At 36.9% G+C, this 24,184-nt stretch overlaps 2 protein-coding genes across 2 annotated transcripts in view; one reads left to right on the forward strand and one right to left on the reverse strand.

Moving 5' to 3' along the window:
• Nucleotides 1-1,516: 1,516 nt before the first annotated feature.
• LOC111985071 (S-adenosylmethionine carrier 1, chloroplastic/mitochondrial) lies at nucleotides 1,517-10,920 on the forward strand. The gene is made up of 9 exons (XM_065760575.1): nucleotides 1,517-1,763; nucleotides 3,296-3,403; nucleotides 4,120-4,202; nucleotides 4,789-4,865; nucleotides 7,039-7,129; nucleotides 7,562-7,615; nucleotides 7,693-7,788; nucleotides 8,079-8,168; nucleotides 9,319-10,920. Exons 1-9 carry the CDS (start codon nucleotides 1,703-1,705, stop codon nucleotides 9,418-9,420), a joined length of 762 nt encoding a protein of 253 aa, XP_065616647.1. The 5' UTR covers nucleotides 1,517-1,702; the 3' UTR covers nucleotides 9,421-10,920.
• Nucleotides 10,921-12,334: 1,414 nt separating this feature from the next.
• LOC111985067 (uncharacterized) overlaps nucleotides 12,335-24,184 on the reverse strand; it is a 29,280-nt gene continuing 17,430 nt past the window's right edge. The window contains exons 12-24 of the mRNA XM_065760581.1: nucleotides 21,686-21,886; nucleotides 21,026-21,574; nucleotides 20,883-20,942; nucleotides 20,441-20,775; nucleotides 19,806-20,238; nucleotides 17,737-18,204; nucleotides 17,007-17,123; nucleotides 16,807-16,928; nucleotides 15,983-16,718; nucleotides 15,523-15,777; nucleotides 14,914-15,096; nucleotides 13,960-14,301; nucleotides 12,335-13,658 (exon numbers count right to left, since the gene is read on the reverse strand). Coding sequence (XP_065616653.1) covers nucleotides 12,909-13,658; nucleotides 13,960-14,301; nucleotides 14,914-15,096; nucleotides 15,523-15,777; nucleotides 15,983-16,718; nucleotides 16,807-16,928; nucleotides 17,007-17,123; nucleotides 17,737-18,204; nucleotides 19,806-20,238; nucleotides 20,441-20,775; nucleotides 20,883-20,942; nucleotides 21,026-21,574; nucleotides 21,686-21,886 — 4,551 coding nt within the window. The 3' untranslated portion in view covers nucleotides 12,335-12,908. The remainder of the gene's footprint in view (nucleotides 13,659-13,959; nucleotides 14,302-14,913; nucleotides 15,097-15,522; nucleotides 15,778-15,982; nucleotides 16,719-16,806; nucleotides 16,929-17,006; nucleotides 17,124-17,736; nucleotides 18,205-19,805; nucleotides 20,239-20,440; nucleotides 20,776-20,882; nucleotides 20,943-21,025; nucleotides 21,575-21,685; nucleotides 21,887-24,184) is intronic.

Here is a 24,184-nt window from a genome sequence, read left to right on the forward strand (position 1 = left end):
ATCCTGAGAGGCACAATCACAATCTCTATTGCCAATATCACCAAGACCATGGGTATACCACTGAAGATTGCAGAAGTCTGTGGGATCATTTGGACCAATTGGTCCGCGAATGTAAATTGAGGCACCTCTTGCATCACTCTAGTGGCCGAGGAGGTCAAATGAATTCCTAGCCCCAGAGGAATGATTCTTCGAAACCCTCATTAGGAACTATCAACGTTATCTTCGCAACACCAGGAAGAACAGGGTCCTGGCCATCCAAGGTTATGTCAATAGCTCGGTTACCGGCAAGGGACTTTGGTCGAGATCCAAGGAGAGCTAGACCGGTTATCCAACCAGTTTTAGGCTTTTCAGACGAGGATAAGATTGGAACCATCCAACCTCATGATGACGCTTTGGTAGTCACCTTTAGAATTGGAGGATATGAAGTGAAGAGGGTAATGATGGACCAGGGTAGTGCGGTGGAGATAATGTACCTTGACCTCTACAGGGGGCTGAACCTAAAACTTGATGACTTAACACCATACTGTTCTCCCTTGGTTAGCTTTGAGGGAAGAATCGTTACCCCGAAGGGCCAGATACGGCTGCCTATACAGACTGGCTCGGAAGTAGTGAAAGTGGACTTCATTGTCGTAGATGTGTATTCCTCTTATACGGCAATTGTAGCCAAACCTTGGCTACATACGCTAGGGGTTGTTTCCCTACTTTGCATCAAAAATTTAAATATCCATCCAAAGGGCGAGTTTGTGAAATCTGTGGAGATCAATCCTCGACTAGACAATGCTTGGTGGCTGCCATCCAGCACAAGCCCGAAATAAAGCTATCCCTATAATTAAATCTCATACAATACACCCCATGTTGTTGTATATATTTTTTCCAAAATGCAACTTACGTTTATATTTTAATCTAATAAATTCATCTTGCTTATTGTTCTTTACTTCTAAATTTGTGTGCATGATATTATGCCAAAAAAAGCTTACTATAAAGAAGCAAAACAATGGATAACCATTTAAATTCTTGGTTCTCTTATGTAATATTTTATTAATTCTTTTATATTCTCAATTTTTAAACTCTTTTGTGTATGATTTCATTTTTGGTTTTGGTTATTGTATTTAATTTGTGTATGTGTTGATTTTTTCAATTAAACTATCACTAGGAAAAAAGTCAATAATATTAAGAAACTATTTTGTTTATTATTGTTTGTGTTAGTTAGGACATAGATTAAACATAACCCAAATAGGAATTATCAAACTCATTCCATGTCTCATATTAAGAAATTCACACAAAACATAAAGAGAATTTTAAAATATAAAAATAGATAAACACGAATAAAGTCTAAATTCTAAACAATTAGAACTTAAAATAATAATTTTTTTAATTTTAAAATTATTTACTTATTTTATAATTTATTATTACTGTTTATTTAATAATTTAATTTTAACTATTTTAACATTTTTGAGTTTACATATTTACTGTGAATCAGGGAAATCCTTTAATAAAACCCATTTGACAATCTTCTTTATAACGCTCTCATTTCCCTTCCTTCCTTCTACAAGCCACAGCGGACTCAAAGTCACACACACACACACACTGTCTCTACTCTCTGCTCCTCTCTCTCTCTCTCTCTCACACACACACACACACACAGCGATAAACACAGTTAGCTTGGAAGAGTGCCCAGAAGTTTTTTTGGGGGACTCAGAAAATGGGTCCTATCACGCTATCCGCCGATGTCAAAAGCTCTTCAGTTTCAGTTGCTTCATCAGGTAACCCCGTTTCCTCAATATCTTTATTTATTGTTTAATACTATATGATTTTCCAATGTTAATGTGTTCCTTTTTTTTTTTTAATTTTTATGTTGATAAAGTTAATGTAAATGTGTTCAGTACTATGATGTTAATTACATATATTTCATGACATCATGTGAATTGTCACGTTGTTGTTGTTTTTTTTTTTTAATTTTTTTTTATTCCTTCTAATGCCCACTATATTGTACATTGATAAATTATTATTTGTGTCCCAAAAGCCTTGGTCCATAGTAAATGGTGAATTTCTACTTGAAATTGTTGAAGTGGTTGACTGCGAGTGGCAGAGAAAATTTGGCGAGTCCATGAGTGTTAATTGTGTCCACCACTAGCAGTCGTAGAAGATAAATTGGCAACATGGTTTGGACTAAGGATCAAATGTCCTAATACCATGATAAACTATCATTTGTCGTAAGGCGCCAGCGGATAGGAAATTTAATCACTTAATTATTATTCTATTTATAAATTTTGTTCAACCATACATATTCTTCTTCTAAAGGGTCTATATCGGTAATTCGTTTAAGTTAAGCCATTTGCATAAATTTCAAGATTTTTATAAACCTCAACTTCTTGATAGCATTGATTTGCATGAGTAAGACATAAACTGCTACAACAAAGGTTGTGTAATTTGCAATTTTTCCCCCCTCAATCACCTTCAGAACACTCAAGTCGAGGGAATGAAAAAGGGCAGAGGAAGACCTACAATAACATTAATTAACAAGTTGTATTGGTTGCAAATTTCTCTTAAGCCAGTTGTGGTTTTTGGCCAAGCCAGAACTTTTTGATACCATTGACTTACACAAGTAATACCTAGGCATTACAACAAAAGTTGTGTAATAGAGAGTATGACTTCAGATATAATAGAATGGTCAAACAATATACATGTATTTGACCCCAACTAGTATGTTAAGGATCCATAGTCTACCCCAAAATTTTGGGACTTAAGGCTTGGTTGTTGTTCACCATCAAACCTATGTATATGTGCCTGTGTGGGCTAAAGACAATAGATGATATGAAGAATACCTTAGACTTTGTTTTTGTAATCATTGAAGAATACCCACTTCTTAAAGTAAATGTTTAAATTTATGTATGATGTGGATGACCCCTTTAAATAACAAATTCAGATTATTGTAATATACAAGATTCACAATAATCTTCTCCCAATTCAGCTAGAAAAGAACAAGGTGCGATAGAAAATAATTTCCTTATTCATGATTCACTTGAGTTTTATTAGAGAACGTGTAAGCCGGCCATATGCACAGGGTACTGCTTTTGAGAACTTGCACTGTCAATTAGCTATGTGCCATTAGGGAAGATTTTTATCCACTTCAAATTTACGGGAAAGTCCCAATTGGGATCTCATATTTTTGTACAATTTTACCTATTGATGTGGATACCTTTTTAAAAAAAAATTATGTATATTACCTTAGTGACATTTTTTGTACTCTATTCCTTCTTCTTCCTCTTTTTTACAAGGTGATATGCTCTTGCAGATGCATGTAACAAGAAAATGCGGAACTCAATGCTGGAAAGAAGAAAGCCTTTTGCATCAGTCAGTACGGGAGAAGAAAAGCCGTTTGACTTTTTTCGTACTTTATTTGGTATGGCTCAAAATTGATGTTGAAGATTGATATTGGCAAGGGTTCAAGGTGTTGAATGTTTTGGTGTTAACTAAGAATAAGAGTTTTTTTTATTGGTATATTACACGTGCACTCACTCGGTCTTGAACCCATGACCTCACCCTCCCCTAATACTTATAGGGGAAAGAGGTGCCAGTTGATCTAGAACTCATTGGCATTGACTAAGAATGATACTGACTCTCAAACTTTTAGTTGATTAATATTTTGAAGGACCTCTAATTTAAAATGTATCTTTATGAAACCAAGTTTAAATTGGGAAGAATTTGTTGTGCAGGTAACAGTTAGATTCTTGTAAAACTGACAGCAAATTTTAAAAAGGTTCAATTACAGGTATTGGACATGGTATTCTTTTGCCAACCTAGGAGAATAAACATAAATTATGAATAACATTTATTTTCTCAATCAGTGTAGGAATGGTTTTCTATATTATTCGCAATAATTTTTTCTTGAGAGAACATGGAAAGCATGTGTAAGGCCGTAGCCCCTAGGGGTTGACTGGAGGGAACCCCAAAGGCCTTTGCTTTCCTAGACTTTGGGATAGATAGAGGAGGGGGGAACATTTGCTTCTTCCATGCTATCAATTTCTTTGAATACTTTAAATGGACAACTTGCCAGTGCAAATAAATTTATTGCATGCACTGTTCAGATTCTAAGTAGTCTGGTGGTTAATTTTACAGAGGGTTTTATAGCTGGTGGTACAGCTGGTGTCGTTGTGGAGACAGCTTTATACCCCATTGATACTATAAAGACGCGGCTGCAGGCAGGTTAATTATGCATATTAAGTTATAGTCAATGTTTAATAAGAAATCTATTTTACCAGGTTTTTGGTGATTGACTGATGTCAAATGCTAAGTTCTTGGTACTCTTCCAATTGTTGCACAGATGTGGGCTCAACCTCGCAATCACTAAGATAGAATTTTGAATTTCTCTTTGATATTTTCAGCCATTGATTATATGATTTTGATTTTCTCTTTGTCTATACATAGAAGAAGAAAACATTGTTGTACAAAGTTAGGTTGCCCACTTTAGAAAAAACACAGAAATTACATCTTCTTAACTACTAGTAGCTCACATCTAGAGAGCTCTTTGATTTCATGTGTTCTTTTCTTCTTTGGAAGGTAAAAGCTTGAGATAAATACCTTACCTTAGGCTCTCAGTTTTTTTTTTATTTGATTTGGGGGGGGGATTTGCCTGAGTCTGATGTGCAGAAGGTACCTATACCAAATAGCAAAAGGGGGTATATTGTTAATTATGATTTTATTATTCCAAGGTTTTTCTTTCCTCCAGAATTTCTTGACCAAAGTGTTTCTAAATTTAATATTTTTTTTTTTTTTTTTTTTTTGCAGGCTGCACGTGGTGGTGGAAAAATAAATTTGCAGGGCCTTTATTCTGGATTGGCTGGAAATCTTGCTGGTGTCTTACCGTAAGTACTTTTTGAAGTGCATGACTTCCTAAATTTCTAGGATTCCTAACTTCATATGTCAGTATCCATGTTTGTTCTTGCCAAGAGCCTTGTAGCTCAACAGGCACATCTTGGTGTTTCCAATAGACGCATCTAGGGTTCAAGTATCCCTGCCCCCAACTATAGATGTATATATAAAAAAAAAAGTATCCATGTTTGTTCTTATAGCTCCCTTTTTATGTTACTTATGAACTGATCATGCACAATAGAAAACTGATCCCAGTTTTGAAGCTGGAAATGACTCAAGTTGTGCTCTTCAGACATGTTTGTTTGTTTTCTGATTGTCATGAAGTTTCATTTTTAGTAAAAATTAAAAATGCTTCCTGATACATCTATAAATTTTCACTGAATGTGTCATAAGTGTGATTGTCATCAATCTCCTAGGGCTCCAAATTTTCAATAATGTAATGGATTCTCAACAATTCAGACCATCAATCTTCTGCAGACTTTCTAAACCTCTAAATTCTTATTTGTCATCCTTAGAGAGAGTTTTAATTCATTAAGTTCAGCATGAATATTATGGAACGAACATCATCATAAGATAGAATATTAACTATATAAAGTATGCCTTTCTGTCTCCCCCATCCCCCTTTTCTTGAACTCACTCTACTTTCTCACTCAATAGCATCATTTGAATTTTTGTTTTTGAAAGGGTGTTCTGGTTTTGCATCCATCTTTTTTGGTCTTTATATGTGATGGTTGATAGCTTCTATGTACCTCTTCAAACTGCTTATTGATTCATTACACCTGTAAATATATAATGTAGAAGTAATTTCATCATCTTGACTCCATGTTCAGTATATATTAGGAAACACTTACTTTGCGTGATGTTGGTATTGTGATTCATCTTTTACATTTCTGGACCAATTCTACAATGTCACTGTTGCAAGAGGACTACTTTCCTACTATGCTTGTAGAATTATTTGTATCATCACAGCTCAATATTGATTATATTAGGAAATGGTTACATCAATGATGGCTTTTAAATGCTCTATTTTTTTTACATTTCTGGTCTTATTTTTATGATGTCGCTTGCATATGAGGACCACTTTCCTGAAGTGAGCTATTGACAGTCAATTGAACTTAGCATTTGGTAAATTTCTTTCATTAAAAATTGAGATAAACTATTAGCTACTTTAGCTTTTGCTTCGTGATTCTTGATGTGCATGAAACATGTAGCAATGTGAGGTGCGGTTCAAGGTAGTAGTTCTTACATTTCCTCTGCTTTTTCTGTGTCCCCCCTTGGGTGGGGGGTAAAAAATCTGTTATGGTATTTTTCCATCTCATGAAGTCCCAATGTTATGATTATGATGGCATATTCCTCTTTGCTTTATTAGGTGTTTTTCCCTCTCTTGTTTAGGATGCCCCTTCTATGAAGAGAGGAGTCTTGGTATATTATTGTCTCTAATTCTTCACAATTTTGTGTGGATTTTAGGCATACAGATGTCTCTCAATCTTGATGAATCTAATGCTTCCTAGCCATTAATTAATCATTAATCATAACTTGAAGAAAGTTAATATGATTTCACTGGTTGGTAATAAAGGTGTTGCAAAGGAAGAAGGATACTTAGGATGAATGACTTGTGAATAAATAACATATTATTATTTGGGTATAGTTATTTGATTGACTATGGTCCTCTGCCATTCAACTTCCTTTCCCCTTTTTCTTTTCATGAGAGGTCTTGCTGATAACCTTCCAAACTGCTTATGCCGAGTCTGGTCACAGAATCATAAGAGAAAAATATGCAAATGCTAAGGTGCTGTAAGCTGTCTAACATATGTTATCGTAGAAGAACCGCAGATTGTTAAATAGTTATGTATAGGCTTCTTAATTATCAAAAACATTATGTATAGGCTTCTTAAAAAAAGGGCATAACAACCTTTTAAATCTGCATACTTTTAAGGTAAAAGATGATGAAATTTAATCATTATTATTCAAGCAAATGTTGGAAGCGGGTGGAAAGGCGTGTCGTGTTGGCTAGTGTGACACACCAGTTTTATAATAAAAGTGTCTGCAAGCTGTAGTTATCAAAACATCTTTTTTCCCTTACTTTCTTAGGGAGTTGTTTGCTCTAAGAAAAGGATATCTCTTTGTAGCATCCAAGTTGTATTGATAATCTTCTTTTATGTGCAGGGCTTCTGCTGTATTTGTTGGTGTTTATGAACCTACAAAGCAGAAATTGTTAAAGTTGTTTCCTGAAAATCTTAGCGCTGCAGCTCATTTGGTAAGAGCTTCTTTAATTTCCTATTATCATGAATATATTGGTTTGGCTTGGGCACATGACCAATGAGCATCTTCTCAACTTATTATTTACCATGACCTCTCCTAGACCCTGCAAATGTGGGAGCTTTGTGCAGTGGATATGACCTTTTAAGACTTGTCGCAACACAAAGATTGTTACTTATGAAGGTGTTAGTATATTATGTTAGTTGAAGCCCCAAACACATTTTTGTTAAACAACCTCTAACTTTCTAACACTTTCACGATGGGACCAGAGCGTGTTCTAGTTAATGATCTAAAATAACTGTTTCATTAGCCTGTAGAAAATCGAGATACATGCCCTGTCTTTAGTAAACTTCCTGAATTTGTTTGTTGCTTGATACTATAGCTGATAGTTTGACCGTGTAAACTGCTCTGGTTGTTGAACTTTGTGTAGACTGCAGGGGCTGTAGGAGGCATGGCTGCTTCTCTCATTCGTGTTCCAACAGAGGTAGGTAACTTTTTACATCCATTTCAATATATTTAAATGCTTTACGAACCCCCTTTTTTACCCTTTCAACTCCTCAGGTTATTAAGCAAAGGATGCAGACTGGGCAATTTACTTCAGCTCCTGATGCTGTCCGCCTTATTGTCTCTAAGGAGGGCTTCAAAGGACTGTATGCAGTGTGTATCCTACCCCCACCCCCACCCCCTACCACCTCCATTTCCTTTTTTGAAATTTCTTTTGACACTATTCAAGTACCCCTGCCTATAATATTATGGAAGAATTTCTTATTCTTGGTTAAGGATCTAAAGGGTTCTTTCTAAGAGAGAATACACCTGTATTGTTGAGTGACTTCTCATGTGTTAAATGTGGCATTAATATGTGACCTGCATGCCCTCTCTCCTTTTAATTTTGCAACTTTTTGTTGTTGTTTTGTTTGCATACGTGACATTCATTGTTGAGATTGCAGGGCTATGGATCTTTCTTACTACGAGATTTGCCATTTGATGCTCTTCAATTTTGCATCTATGAACAACTTCGGATAGGTTATAAGGCAGCGGTAAGATCTTCACCATGTAGCATTTACTGTTAACACATTTTGGAAGAATTTGTTTTCGCTTTATGTTTTTCATTCCCTCTCTGAGCGTCAGTGTTACATGAAATACTGAATATGTGTGATGCTTCTATTCCAATGCCATTGTAATTTCTCTGATTGCAAGATGCTGTGTTACTTTTAACGCCCCTCTGTAGACGTTTTGTCTCTGTAGCATGAAATCTAGTGTTTGGAGTCCCTTTCACAATAACCTTTGAGTTTTACCTGCAGTAGAAAGTATATTAAGGTTTAGCTGTGTCGAGTTTAGAAGTTTTTATTTATTTTATTTTTAAAAAAAATTCATAGGGAAGAAATGATGTGCAGGTACAGCTATATACTTATCCGGTTATCCGGGAAAAAATAATGTATAGCGATATACCCAAAAAGTTTCCCAAAACTGATTTTTAATTGTCTATCTATGAAATCATACATATTTGATGGTCTACTACCACCAAAAGACATCCAATAGCAAAGGGACCCAACAAATTGGGATTTAAACCTCTCTGTAGTTAGATCCTGACTCCTGACTGTCAAAGGTCCTCCTGTTCCTCTCTGTCGGAGTTCTCTTGAACTTGAACTTGGTTGACTCAAGTTAAGTTGGGATTAGCTAAAGTAGTTAAAGAAGGCATAGGGAGCCCTTTTACTTGTGCGGGGTTATGTAAGATGATTTATTCTGTACCAAATAAATGAATTATCTCAAATTAAACTAAGCTTAGCTTACTACAAATTGGCAAGGATTTTGCCATTCAAACATTTTTTTTCAAACCAAAAGGATTGTGCATATTTCTCAACATTGTCTATAAATATGTACTATCAGGACCTACCTCTGCTATTTGATGCAAAAATTTAAGGTACAGCCCATTTCCAAAAAGCTAAAAAATAAGTTGTATCATTTCTCTCTCACTCTCTCTCTCTCTCTCTCTCTCTCACACACACACATACAAACACCCCCACCCACTGATAGCATGGTAGCCCTGCTAGTGTGCATGCTGTTGTGCCTAGCATTCACAAGGGGTTAGATGTCTTAAGCTAGTGATCATTGACTATTTATCCTTATTTTATTTTATTTTATTTATGAGGATGATTGATAATTTCAACCTGTTTTTATTTTTTCCAGGCACAGAGAGATCTAAATGATCCTGAAAATGCCATCATTGGTGCTTTTGCTGGTAAGAAGACATTTAAATCATGTTTCCCATATGCTTTCATTTCAAATTAGTCATTCATCTACCTTACATATGGATTGAGAACTTTATATTTTTCCATCACTCTGAGAAGGGCAAGGCAAATCCATTCCTTGTTAGTGTCTCTCATCAAAGATGTTTTATTCAAATGAGATTTTTGGTTGCTTTCATCAAAGACGGTGTATTCAAATTTATATATGCATGAGCATGTATGTGCGTCTTTGATGCAGGACAAAAACGAGACAAAAATTAAAGAATAGAATATAAAGGATACGTAGCCTAAAAGTCAGTACCTAGGTCCTAGGCTTGCTTGAAGTCAGCACTAAGCAAGAGAAAACCTCTAAGAGTCAGTATTGGGGTTAGTTGGAGTCAACACCAGGCCATTGGAAGATTTGAAGAAAGATTTTATTCATCACAAAAAATCTCTGCCCTTAGAAGTATGTCCATAGGAGCATAATACTATGCTTATGTAGAATAATAGCTTCCAATTCTAATTGACATAGGCAAACCCTAAATCTAATTCTAAATGACTAGGGAAATCCCAATAATTGAAGTATAAAATAAAAAATAAAAAACCTTGACTCTAGGACATTAAATAAAAATACTGATAAGCCTAATTAACAACTTTTTTTTTTGATAAGTAATAGATTCATTGAAATCAAAAAGAGAGGAGCACCGAAGTACATAGGGAGTATACAGGGGGGAACAAATCAAAAACGAACATTACAAAAATCAAGAAAATCCAAAATAGAAGAAAAAGGATGGTTTCTCCACACAGAAAACCAATCAAGTAAGGTTCTAAAAAAAAGAAGCTTGAGATCAGGCATGGAACGCTCCTTGTCTTCAAAACATCTACTATTTCTCTCCTTCCAAATACACCACATCAAACAATGAGGAACAACCATCCAAAGATCTCCATTACGGTGGCGACCAAAACGACCTTGCCAGCAAGCCAAAAGCCCAACAACAGAGAAAGGCATAACCCAACAAACTCCAAAAAGCCCAAAAACCATATCCCACAACTCTAGAGCAACCGTGCAATGAAGGAAAAGATGGTCAATAGTTTCACTATTACACTTGCACATGAAACACCAATCCAAAATGCAAAATTTTCTTTTCCTTAAGTTGTCAATAGTCAGACATTTCCCCAAGGCTGCTGTCCAAATAAAGAAAGCCACTCTAGAGGGGATCTTCTGCTTCCAAATGCTTTTCCAAGGGAAAAACTGCTCACTATGGCCAGCTAGGAGATGGTAGTAAGCACTTACCGTGAATCCCTTACTCTTACAAGGCAGCCAACAACTCTTATCCTCCCCAATCCCCCTTACAGGGGTGCAATAAATGGAATTGATGAAACTCGTGAAAGCTTCCAATTCACGGTTATGCACCTCCCTACGGAACTGAAGATCCCAGTGAAGAACTCCATTGGTGAACTTCATAAGATCCCCTACACTTGCCTCTTTGTTGCAACAAATCCTATATAAATCAGGATAACGGTCTGCAAGGGGAGAAGATCCACACCAACGATCAAGCCAAAACTGCACTTTTGATCCATCTCCAATTTCATATAGAATAAACCGAGATAAGGAATGCCACCCTCTTCTAATATTTTTCCACAAACTAACACCATAAGGACCAGGGAAAGAGCTAGAACACCAACCGCCCCCATCACAACCATACTTCACCTCTATTACTTGACGCCAAAGAGCATCCCTTTCTTGCCCAAATCTCCATAACCACTTCCCTAATAACGCTACATTGAAGGTTCTCAGGTTTCTAATCCCCAGCCCACCTGAAGAGAGCGGAGAACATACTGTAGACCAATTAACCAAATGAAATTTGGGCTCGTCTCCTAAGCCACCCCACAGAAAAGTCCTACTACATTTCCTCAAAACTCGGGTACTAGGCAGGATTAGGTTGTAGAGGGACTTGGTAGCACTGTTCCCAAGATATACCTTGAATAGTTGTCTTCAGTTTTGTTTCTTTTACATTCTTTAGAATCTGAGATGTTGAAAGCATGATAATGATGCATACTCATGCTTCCTGCAACCATGATGTTACTAGTTTCACATGCACAGGGAATTGGTGCTGGAATAATATCCAAGCTTCATTAGTTTTTGATTGAGAAATACCACATGTTCCCTATGTACTATGTACCCTTTGTTTTTTAATTAATTAAATGGCGTTTACTTATATAAAAAATAAAATAAAATGATTGAGAAATGTTAAGCATGATTTGTATATATCTTGATTTCTGTGTGTAAAAATCCACGTAGTCTTCATTGTTTTTTCTTTTTTTTTTTCATTTTTTTTTTTTTTGGGAGAGCTGGGACAATATGCACCTCCCTGGTCTATTATTTTCCCGTGCCTTTAATTTAAACTCAAATTGGACAAGTGGACAAAATGGACCTAAGTGGACCAAATAAACAGAAATGGACTGATTGGACTGAACTGAACCAAATGGATCAAATTGAACAGAAGTGGACCGAAATAAATATGATTATGTGCACATATATTTAAAAGTCTTATTATTAGTTTAACCAAGAACCGTGATGAGATTATTACACTCCAAGCCTCTAAGTCCATCCAAATTGTCACAAAGGACGCCTCTTGCATGATGTTACCGGATATATAGTAAAAAATGAGTGTTGCAATGGGTGGGGTAGATTGAATTAACTTTATTTATTTATCAATTAAAAAAAGGTATGACTTAAAGCTTCAGGGATCAAATCTAATGTATACGAACTTTTTTTTTTTTTTTGAGAGAATCAGATCGTTATTTAAGAATTAGATCTGAAGTATATAGGAACTTAATTTATGTATTATTGTGCATATCATTAATTAATCATGAGAATAAAAGACCCTGTATTAAACCGTTACTAAAAATATAAGAAGAATTTGATTTTATAAAAAAAGAAAAAAAAAGAAAGAAAGATTACGTGAGGCAGATACTTTCGTCAAAGATCTTGGGCTCAGCAATATTATATAGGTATATGATATTGATATGAACATATTGTACATTTCTTACAAAAATGAAACAAGCACTCATTTTCGATGGGGATTTACAACTAGCCTCAAATTGTCAATCAAAAAATTAACTGGGAAAAAAAAAACAAAAAGTGCAGAGCTAAATCAAAATGATGTTACAAAGACTTTGCTAACATGACTAATTGTCCTAACCTACATATATTCTCCAAACTTCTTTCTGCTTCTGGCTGGTCCAATGAAGCCGAAAAAGAATATAAAAATCGTTAAAAACTGTGTTGACTAATCTACAACTATCACAATTTTCATATAACCTGCTTAAATTTCCTTTTTTTTCTTTATCCTTTTTCCTTTCTTTTCTTTCCCCCCTTTCCTTCAACTTTTTGGATTCTCTTCCCCACACCACCATTCCCCAAATCACAAATCCTGCCACAAGCTCACCAAAAGAGATTGAGAGGATTTTAAATTGTCGCCATTTTGTTATCACCATCTCAAGATCAATATTATAATCAGCCAAAAAATCTTGCCATTAACATTTACTTCACATCAGTGGGAGGTAAGCCCCACCGTGCCCTTTCCTAAGCACAAGTGGCCCGGCATTGTCAGGGACTTTGTCCAATGCCTTCACGCATGCATCATTCACATCGTTAAATCCAGTTGCCACATTAGCCAACTGCAACCGCAGCCTCAGATCCCTAGTTCTCCTCAACAAGCATCTAAATGATCTGACCAAATATTTAGCCCATTCTGCAGGCATCCCTCCTCCAGTTAGCCAAACAGAAAATTGGGACTGGTCCCCTCTGGCTGCAACCTCAGCCCTGTAAAATCTTGCAAGCTCAGCAAGCATTGAAGGCTGAAGAGGAAGCACAGCCACAAATTCAGCTACAAACTCTTCCATTATCTCTGGTTTGAGCATCTGATTCCAAAGAACCAAAGCCCATTCACTTGGCTGGTTAAGACCATAGGCTTCAGCAACAATTAAGGCCTCTTGAAAACGGGACTGCTCAACTAGGGCGCGCCTGGCATTGGTTTCAGATCGATACAGCCACTGGAAATCTGGCATTCGAATTTGAAGGGACAAAAGGGAAGCCTGAGCACAAGCTCTTCGTGTTTTATTGCCAGCATCAATAGAAGAATGAACTTCAGCAGCTTCAATGTAATAGCGCATGGCATCTAACAGATCTTCATTCTGGTCCTTGTCATAACGCTGGAACCACTGGTCACAACACTGCTCTGCTCTTGACTCTAAATGAGCAGCTGTTTCATGCTTCATGTCAAAATGGTTGTAGACCTGTGAAAAAGATGTGCACATTAATAAAAGAGATGACATATTACACAACAACTTGTTTCTTGGCTTATGCCAGACTCGAGTATTTATGGAAAGCATCACTGAACTTTGCTATAAGAAATTTGAGAAAAAGACACCCTTAATTTCACTTTTATTAACTGTTATTCAACCTGCACTAGCTAGAGGTTAAAAGTGTTACTACCTAATTATCTCCACAGTAAATTAATAAAATAAAACAAACAAAACTTTGACAAATGAAATTGTTCAAATAGAATATCAGGGAATCATGATTAAAAATACAAACCATTGCAAATGCATCAAGGTCATTTGGGTTAAACTGCTTCAATGATGTGAGAACAGCCATTCGAAATCCCCTGACGGCCTCAGCTGTGCTAGAGTTCGTGTCTGCAGCAGCTGAATACTTCTGAAGAAGAAGATCCAGTTGACCATTTTCTATAAGAATTCCCAGAATGAAATTTAGGGCATGGAAGTTTCCAACTCCAGTTATTAGGCGAGCCAAACATGAAAAATCACCCTCAGACACATAAGCTTCAACCCTTGTTGCAGCAAGGGCTACAAGAACATCAACTCCATCAAGACAAGCTGATGATTTGTAGAAGTGGTGAGACAGAATAAGAAGCTCAACCTGAAAACATAAATTCCCAAACGGCAAAGAAGTGTAAGCTAAAAGAGAGAGAGAGGGAGGGGGGATAGCTCCGTATTATGAGAAAAATATATATAAATAGTAAAATCCTTTTTTTTTTTTTCCTGGTTTATAACTTAGTGTTTTCTTGTTGGTTCTAACACTTTTTAAGTTACACATGCATCCGTTGGTCATAAAACCAAAACTTTACCCTCCACTCTGTTCTTATAGGTGGAAAAGATGTGAGTCAGTCCATTTTCTTGCTGGTTATTGCATTAGTAACCTTACAGAAAATAATGCAATATGAATAGTCAAAGTTATAGTGTTAATAATGGTGCCTGATGAAGAATCAATTAACAAAGCATGCTAACAAGACTGATTACAAATCTACTACATGAATCATTTTCCAGAATATAATGTCCACATTCATGGTGATGCTCATAATAGCAGGAATAGCAATATATCGATGATGACAATAATAACTGATTGTAATAATTTTCTTGAATAACTTCTCATAATATCAAATATATCCAATTTTGTATGTTGTCATGCTAGATAGACCTCTATCATATTTGGCACAGTATGAACTATCAATGTGTCACTATCACAGAATACCTCACAAGCATGTGGTATCTCTTGGCCAGTAATCACCAAACGCATCAACGCATGGCCAATTTCTGGTTCGGAAGGACAGAGCTCTGCCCACTTCAGGAAGTCCGAAAATCTCCACAGTAGGGGAGCAGGCCCTTCATCCTTTTGAGAATCCATATATCCCCCACGGTGTGCTGCCAATAGGCCCTGGAGTACATAAAAGTAATGCAATATCAGCACTACACATAAATTAATAGTTCCTCTCCTCTGGCCTCAAAAAATTAAGAGTGAGAATTTATTTTCTGACTACATCTCAGGGAAAGTAAGCTTGGACAAAATTTCTTTAATATAAGGTTCAAATTCAAAATGGAAATTAAAAGATCCTAACTGATTTCTTTTGTCCAATCTGAGTAGCCAACATGGAGCACATCCAGAAACATGCAGGTTTAAACATGATCAGTCCATCAAGAATAAAGGCCTAGCTTAGATCCAGCCCAGGCCATAAGGCATATTGTCACTCATTTGTCCACATAAAATTGTGACTTTCATCCACCACTAGTGCAATGACAAAATACTAATAAGAAATTTTGCAACATGCCAATAAAAATAAAATTTAGAGAAAAGAGTAAAAACCTTTAAAAATGATTCTGCAAGAATTTGAGCAATACTAGCAGCTGGCATTGAATGAGTTTGCACTAGGAGATTTGCCTCCTCAAATGATTCTTGTGCTTTAAGGGAAAGCAGCTGTAGTAATTCAATTGGCTGCTTATCAAAAGCCTCTGAAAATGAAAGGCCCAAGATGGTTGCAGCTTTAACAACTGCTATTATTCTCTTACATAGCCCACGTCCACTACCTTCAATGAAAATGGTTGCTAAACTCTCCAAAACCTATATTTGCACATTTAAAACTACATTAATATGAGGATTTTGCAAACTGAGAAACAGACAAAAAGGGAGCAAACTACCAGTACGTCATTAACAAGGCAACCTTGTTTACAAAATATGCACAATGAGACTCAAGGAAGCAGATGACACTACGAGAACAGGAGACTCGCACAGAGAGAGAGAGAGAGAGAGAGATTTGAACAATAACCTGCAGTGTGTCAACCTTAAGTTGGTCAGTTGGTAGATTACATGACTTAATAACAGAACGCATTTCCTCATCAAGCATTGATATTGAAACTTCTCCACTAGGAGTTGAGACATCTGCAAGCTTTATGGCAGCATCCACTAAAACAAGTTCAGGAGGTACTTGTGCAGGAGAAAGCTTATGTTGGAGTTGCTTGGCAGCAGATATTTGCCCAAACTCTAATAGAGAAAGGACAGCTCTTTCCAGCTCAGCAGGTCCAACACTGTCCTCCCACCTTGAAAATGACATTTCCATTTTAAAGTTGTCTTCTTGCAATGGCAAGTCATTGCCAAATTTAAGAGGCCCAAAGCCATCATCAGGATCAGTGCTTTTATCCACTGAGTCTGCTAGTGTCCGTCTTAGTGGCATATAGCCTTTGGCCCTACGTTTTGCCTTTGTACTGCCCCCTGCTGCAGTTGGAAAGCTTGCATCCAATACTTGGCTCTTGTGATTTGTCTGGTTATTTTCCCTTGCATCGTTTTTCTCTAAAATCCTATTCCTCGTTGAATTTATATGATTATCCATTTTAGTTATTATACTTGCAGTCCTATCAATAATACTGGAGCAATTTTTAATAACAGTCTCCCGAGTGGAACTGGTTAAATTGAAGTCTCCTTCACTCTTCACCTGAGCTTCTGATCCTACTGCTAAGAGCCAAACTTTAGTCTCAATTTCCCGCAGTAGATGCAACGGATATACTCTGATAAATTTATCACCTATGTCAGATTTTAAAAAAAAAAAAAATTCAAGATCTGAAGCAGCAAGTAAATTTGGTATAAATAACTTACGGGTTAGACAGGGTTATCATCCCACTCAACCATTGTAGAGCAAGCAACAATAATTCATGAAGCTCCCTTGCAGGGAGATCTTTCTCCACAGCTTCTGCATGTTTAAGGAAAAATAATCCAGCCTACAAGCCACATGACAGCACTCATCAAATACACTAGTCATCAGAATAACCAATTTGGTTGAAGACTAATAAACCTACCTGTAAAGCAGGGAAGGAATATCTTATGAACATTGCCTGGCAGTGGCCCCATAAAGCAACTCTCTCCTCTGGGACATCCCAAAGAAACTCCTTCCATTCAGCTACCATAGATTCAGCCTAAAGTTGAAGATTGAAATCGTAGGTGATAATCAGATATGAACGCTATAATCAAATATAAAGGTGCACAAATATGAGAATGTTAACTATTTTCTGAAGAACCTTGTGCAAAATAACTTATTTTCATATTTCTATAGTTCTTATAACACACAAATAAGACATAAATAACATATTTTCCATTCCCACACCCTATGGCCATGTTGAAAGTTGAAACACGACATGCCTTACCTCATGATACAAATCATAAATAAGCTATATCGGAAGTCTAGGAACCTATCACATGAGTTATCAAGAGACTGGAAACACCTATCAGAAAAATCTCGTAAGCACCGTGCGAACATCATGCTACAAAATAGCTTAAGAGAGAATGGGAGAGCAGAAGGACTCTTATAGAATAATAGGTATCAAATTTTAGTTTAGATGTACATTAAAAATTATCAAAGCCTTTCATCCCTGTCATACCAACTGCAAAAAAATCATTAATACATAAACCTTTAAACTCCTAAATGAGAGACGCTTGCCCAAATCAGGGAAGTTAAACAGAATCAGAAAAGTTAAAACAATGCATGCAACATGCTTTACAACCCAAGTAGGCAGGGGCAAAATATGGTACCTGGGTCATGGTAACATGATGAACAGTAGATTTCCAAGATCCCCCACTGGCCTCCAACTGCTTGGCCCAGTTGCGTGCTTGCTCCCAATGCCCATTCTTTTCTAATGCTGTTAAAAGTGAAGCATCATCTAGAGTCTCATTCCCAAGATGTAGACCATCATCCTTGCGTAATGAAGGCTCTGCTAAATTAATTTTCCAGTAAAGTCGTCGATAGTGTGTTGCCGCAGAACCTCCATCACCAAAGTCAGTAGCAGAAAGAAGTTGTAGCAAGCATCTTTTCTCGTAAGGAGATGGACAAGTTGAAAGCATAGCATCGGCAGCTTTTATAGCAGTGGAGCTAATCCATGAAGTCCCAATTTGCCCTTCTCTCCCTATATTTGCCTGTGCACAGGCATGTTCTTCCTTAATTCGGGCAGAAAAAGAACCCAAATGTGCCGAAGCTTCAGAAAGGCGCATTTGTGAAAATGCCTGGGAGAGAGAAAAGAAGGATCAATTTCTATATGAAATAATCCCACTGAATTTATATTCAATATCAAATGAAACATAGTCAAAAAATATATAACTATATAACTTGAACATGTCTTTTAGTTTAATTGCTTATGCAGCACCATGTGATGCACCCAATTGATATACTGGGTCAATCCGGGCTTTAGAAACAACTATAAGAAGCTTCAATTGTGGCTAGACTAATCTTTTTGGGGTATAGTGCAGATGTGACTAGTGCTTTTTCTTGAATAATTACAAATGGTATCAGAGTGAACCTGGCAACCATGTGTGGTCTCGAAAACATTGCCCAACAATGTAGGCCCTGACGAGGAAGTCAAGGATATACGTGGGGGATGGATATTGTGATGTCCCAAATTGATATTGAATTAGTTGAGTGTGTGTTGTGCGGGAGGATACTAAGCCCCACATTAGGCATATGCTAGGTTAATCTAGGTTTTATGAACAACTTCAATGAGCTTCAATTGTGATTGGATTAGTCCTTTTAGGGTATTGCATAGATGTGACTAGCATTTTTTCTTGAATCGTTACTACCTAGTGAGTTTTGAACACACAACTTCATCCTCCTCTAATTCTTATGGACGAAATAGCGTTAGTTGAGCTTGAGCTCATTGACAATAACTTGAACTAGTAAATATAAAAAATAATAAATAAATAAAAAAGCTAAAATTGAGCTTTGTGACACATAGTAATACCATTTTAACAATAAATTAAATGGTTGGTCAATGTGGTCATTCCACAAAACTTATGACAAAATTGACTTTTATCTACCCCCATGCCACCCCCCAAAAAAAGCCATGTTCACACCAAACACCATCACATTCCCTGTATTTCCCTCCAGAGTTATCCACAATTGAGCTAATGCACTAAGAAAGACAAGTTGAAGAAACTATTTTTCTTGTTTAGTTAATGTCTATGTATTACAATCTTAGTTAACTTTTCCTCCATAATAATTCACATGAAGGTCTATTTTTAGCCACCCATTGGACACTGATCTGATCAAGACTATATAGCACTGACTAGAATAGAAACTTTTGTGTGTCTTTAAAAAGTTATGAGAAGTTGAGGACACACATGCCACCAGACAGAGATGCCTTAAGAAGGGAAAGGCACCTGAACTTTTATTTTCTGTAGCTGTTGGAAAGAAAAACAAGAACAGTAATTAGCACCATACTCTATCCTTCTACATTGGCCATAAAAGAATTGCTTCATTTCCAAAATAAGCAAGTAATCCTTTGATCTTAAACCAACAACTCATCCTTTCTACAGGTCCTGGAGTATTTCGAAAGAAAGCAATAAGTTATACTTACACACACATCCAGTTGATCTTAAACCAACAACCTCACCTTCCAGCTTCCTCTTACAAAGGGAAGAAGGGTCATTTGAGCTAGAATGCATTGGTAATAAGCCAAAGAAATATTAATAACATTTTGGGACTCAGTTTCTGCTGGGAAGATGATCAACATTGCATCTAACATATTCAAGACCCATAATAAAGTGAAAGTCCCCCAACCAAAAGAATCAAGAGACAAATGGAAAAGCTGGGTTTAAGTTTTTTCACAAACCTGAAGAGCTCGGATGAAAGGTAACAGTGAACATGAAGGAAGGAACATTTCAAATGCCCTTAGCAATGGCAGGAACAAATGTTGTTCACATAGCACTGCAACCATCTTGGAAAGAGAAACAGGCCCTTCATCAAAATCACTTGAAACATTAAGATGTTCATCAAGTTCCACTTTTCTTTCCTCTTCAGCAATAATGCCTTGAGCAACAAATGTTTTTGCACTTGTAGAAGTACTTGAAATATCAGATGTTGGGGCAGATGCAGGATCAACTGATTTTGGGGCCATAAGCCGCCTACGTTTTGGGTTACACCGGTTGTAATGGAATGTAAGGGCTCTATCAGCTGCTGGTAGAGTATTAGTAGCTTCCACAGCTGCTCTAACATGATCTGCAATCTGGGAAGCAATATCATTCACCTTAATGGATGACGTTTCCCTGTAGAGAATGTAGTTGCAATGAGATATAAACATCAGAAGTATGCACATGCAAATTTTTCTTGGGTGCGTGCGTGCGTGCCCGGGGGGGGGGGGGGGGGGGGGGGGGGTTGAGGGGGGGTGTTGTTGTGTGTGGGGAATGAAATGTTGTCAAAACATAAAATCATGGAAGACTTTATTAATATGGAGATATTGACAGTAACCTTGCTGCAGTAATTTCCAGCCAAACTGTTAAACAAGACAATGGAGACACATCAGGAAAGCATGACGCAATCATGGCCAAAATCGACCAGGACAAGTCCTTTGCTTTCATCAAAAGGGCCTCTCCAGGTCCAGGATTTTTCTGCTTCTCACACTCAGCTAAAATTCTGAAGAGTTCAATTGGGATACATATGTTGTCATCTGAAAAGAAAGTTTCACTCCCTTTTTCTGTAGAATCTGAATATGATGAAGAGCTTGCTTTTTTCCTTGACTGCATGCCTTTTAGAACTGTTGATATATGAATTTTGAGACGTGGATCACCAAACTCCTTTGATGCCTGAAACACGTAGAAGGATAAAAATGGCACAGTTTTGACTAGAAATTTAGTTTTCTTGAGGTTCTGAACGAAAATATCTGCAATAATATCAAAATGGAAGTACTTACTACTTGCAATACTGTGTCAAAAAGGTATCCTCCAACCTGAGCTTCAGCTAAAAACCCAACCTTACAGATGAAAATGGCAATGTAAGGTTCAAAGTTAAAATCTACAGATATTATGAATCACAATAGAAGGGAGTGAGAGATACCCAATCATTATCTCTTGCTAATACAGCAAGGTACTTTGTACTCAAGGGAAGCTGATGCATCTGACAAAAAACAGTAACTAAATTCCAATGCTGGCTTGCAGCTTTCTGTTGAGATCTTAACTCAGTTCCATTACCGTTGCCGCTTAATAGCCAAGACCCACATGTGTTTCCTTCCATCACTGGAAGACTAGCCTTTTCCAAATGTTGTAGGACAAGCACAAGAGCTCGTTTACTAGTAACTGAATTTGGAGTTCCTTTTGGCTTAGTTTTGATAGCACTATCCTGGTGCAGATAGTCATCGGCCAAAGCTCGAGCAAGAGAATGTGTTATATCACTTTCATGAGATGTTGCATGAAATGCAGAAACCTTCGGTGAAAGTTGTCTAAAATTCTCATTGATTTCAGTGGACTTGTAAAAGGAAGATATCCGTCTCAAGGCAGCAATGTCTATACGAAGCATGCTGGCAGATGACCCACAAAGTTCAAGGAGAAAGGCACATGAAGCCACCAACACAGAATCCTCAAAATGCATAATAGCAAGGGGCACGACCTGAAAAGTAAAGTGGGGCAGGAGGTCAAGGCATGTTTCAAATAGATGCAACAAAATTAATTCTCATTAATTTCAAGAATATATCTAAAAGAATAGAAAATTAACACCTACAGATGCAAGAAGAGACTCTTCACTTTGTGTTAAAGGTGCAAGAAGTGCTTGCACATCTGATTGAACATTACTTTGTCCATGTGCTGAACCACCACCTTGCTCTTTTGATTTAAAATTTTGAACCCTAGCAGCAAGAAGCTGGTTAAAGGCTGCCAGTGCACGTCCGCGATGCAAGTGATGCTCCAATCCAAGTCCAGTTTCCTGAAGGCAATAAAACCTCTGTCATGAGAGATAGCTACAACAAAAACCATAGAAGCGATTCCAGCAGCATACAGCTAGCTAGTGAGAAGCCTGAGAGTAACTGAGACACCATCTAGATAGGGTACTTTGCACTTTTGATTATTAGCTTTAAAGGTGTTTCAGCTATTGAAGTTTCACCTACACAACAATGTTTTTTTTCCATTGCTGAAAAGGCTTCTACTTACACATTTCCTTCTTCTGAAGTTCGCAAAATCACTAATCAACCCTGCACTACAGGTAACTTCGAACAATCTAAGGGATTTAATTCTGCAACACCACCAACAGGAAGGGAAAAAAAAATTACATTCCCACCCTTCTAGCTATAGGAAGGTTTTGCCAATGAGTTCGAGCTCAAATGGCACCTCCTTCCCTTGTAAGAGTAAGGTAGAGGGTGAGATCATGAATTCAAGACCCACTAAGTGTGTATGTAACTAACTAATTTAAAAACAAAAACAAAAAACAATAGAAAGGTATTACTTTTTAGAACTTAGTTCATATGAAGACTTATGGCATGTTTGGATGTTTAAAAAAGGAGGGGGAGTAGAGTAGAGGGAGGGAGAGTAATGCAATTACCTTGTTTGGAAGTTTTTTAAAGAATGAGGGGGAGGGGTTTGGAGGAGTTTGGAGGGGTTTGGACTCCCTCTAGCCCCCCAATTTTAATTCCCCCAAATTGGAAAGATTTGGAGGGGGAGTAGAGTATATAAACTATTGACCAAGTAAATTACCTAATTCACCCTTATTATATTAACAAAATTACACAAGGGGAAGGGCTAATTACTCCCTTCCCCCTTGCTAATTTTAAAAACATCCAAATAAGGTGGAGGTGAATCATTCTCCTCTACTCTCCTCCCCACTACTCCCCTTCCCTCTACTCCCCTCTACTCTCCTCCCTCTCTAAACTTCCAAACAAGCCATTAAATTTTCTACAATTGCTTCCAGCTTCCAAAACTCCCTATAACAGAGACCAGCACCATAACCACCTTAGAAGCATGGACATGGACACGACACAGTGGTGATACAATTACTTAATTAATATCTTTCAATATATTTTATTTATTTATAGGCATATTTTATGGTTAGACTAAAGTACAGTTTTGGCACTTAAAGTTTGGGGTGTTAGTCATTTTGTCCCTCTACATTTCAGAATTTAAATTTTGGCCTTCATGTTTGATTTGTTTTCATATTTGCCCTTTGCATTTCAAAATTTTCATTTTCATTAAGGGCTAAAATGAAGGGTCAAAATGAAAATTCTAAAACGTAAAGAACTAAACAAAGAACTGAATCAAACATGACGGGCCAAAATGAAAATTTTGAAATGTAAAGGGCCAAAATGAAAACAGCCCAAACTTTAAGAGCCAAAAGTGTACTTTAGTCTTATATTTATTTTAAGTTTTTAAAATAGATATCTATCAAAATATTTAAAAAAATATCTGAAACCAAAGGATGTTTTTTTAATTTTATATATACATATATATTCCTTCCAAAACTCCTGGGACATGTATGTAGGAGCATCCCTGGTGCATGTGACAGAAACACGTTTTGTCGGGGATTTTGGAGTGTCTAACTGTGTTATGCTTCATGGCCACAATGGTATCCCATGAACATACAGACTGCAACCATGTTGAACACCTTGTCCTTCATGGCCACTATGGTATCCCATGAACACACACAGCCTATGACCATATTGAATTGAGGTCACAAATATGGAAAAGGGTTTGATAATGTGGCATTATTTATGAGCAGGGTGTGGGTAATAGGAAAAAGTGACCATGGCTATGGAGTTTGGTAGAAATCGTTCTACCAAACTTCTCCCTGTATCCTAAAATAGCAAAGCCATCATCCACACCAACACCAAGAAACCCACAACTCACTCCAATAATCATTAACAACGCCAAGCCACATTCCATTTCAAACCAACAAGCATCATAGCCAAATTTCATGCCAACCCCATTAACCCTCTATCCCAATCACTGACGCCAACTTTCTACATCAAATGAAAACTTGAATTCAACTTGAATTCTAATACTTCATATCAAAATCCCAATTCTTAAATACCAATAGAATGAATTTTGCAAATATTTGCAACCTTTTTGTAACCAAAATTATTTCCAGGATATCAAAAAACATTAGAAAGCCAAAAACAAACAAACAAAGAACCAAGAATTTTTCCCTTCCCCAGGAAACAAGCCAAATATTGGAAATAGGGGAAAAAAAGCTAATGCTAAAATATATTATTTGCTTTTCACATGAAACCACTTT

Source organism: Quercus suber, unplaced genomic scaffold (genome assembly GCF_002906115.3).
Source record: "Quercus suber isolate HL8 unplaced genomic scaffold, Cork oak 2.0 scaffold_18, whole genome shotgun sequence".
Lineage (NCBI taxonomy): Eukaryota > Viridiplantae > Streptophyta > Magnoliopsida > Fagales > Fagaceae > Quercus > Quercus suber.

Coding starts and splice junctions, on each gene's coding strand:
- LOC111985071 (XM_065760575.1), top strand. CDS start 1,703: ATGGGTCCTATCACGCTATCCGCCGATGTCAAAAGCTCTTCAGTTTCA. Junction 4,203..4,788: donor CTATAAAGACGCGGCTGCAG/GCAGGTTAATTA, acceptor TTTTTTTTGCAG/GCTGCACGTGGTGGTGGAAA. Junction 7,789..8,078: donor GCTTCAAAGGACTGTATGCA/GTGTGTATCCTA, acceptor TTGAGATTGCAG/GGCTATGGATCTTTCTTACT.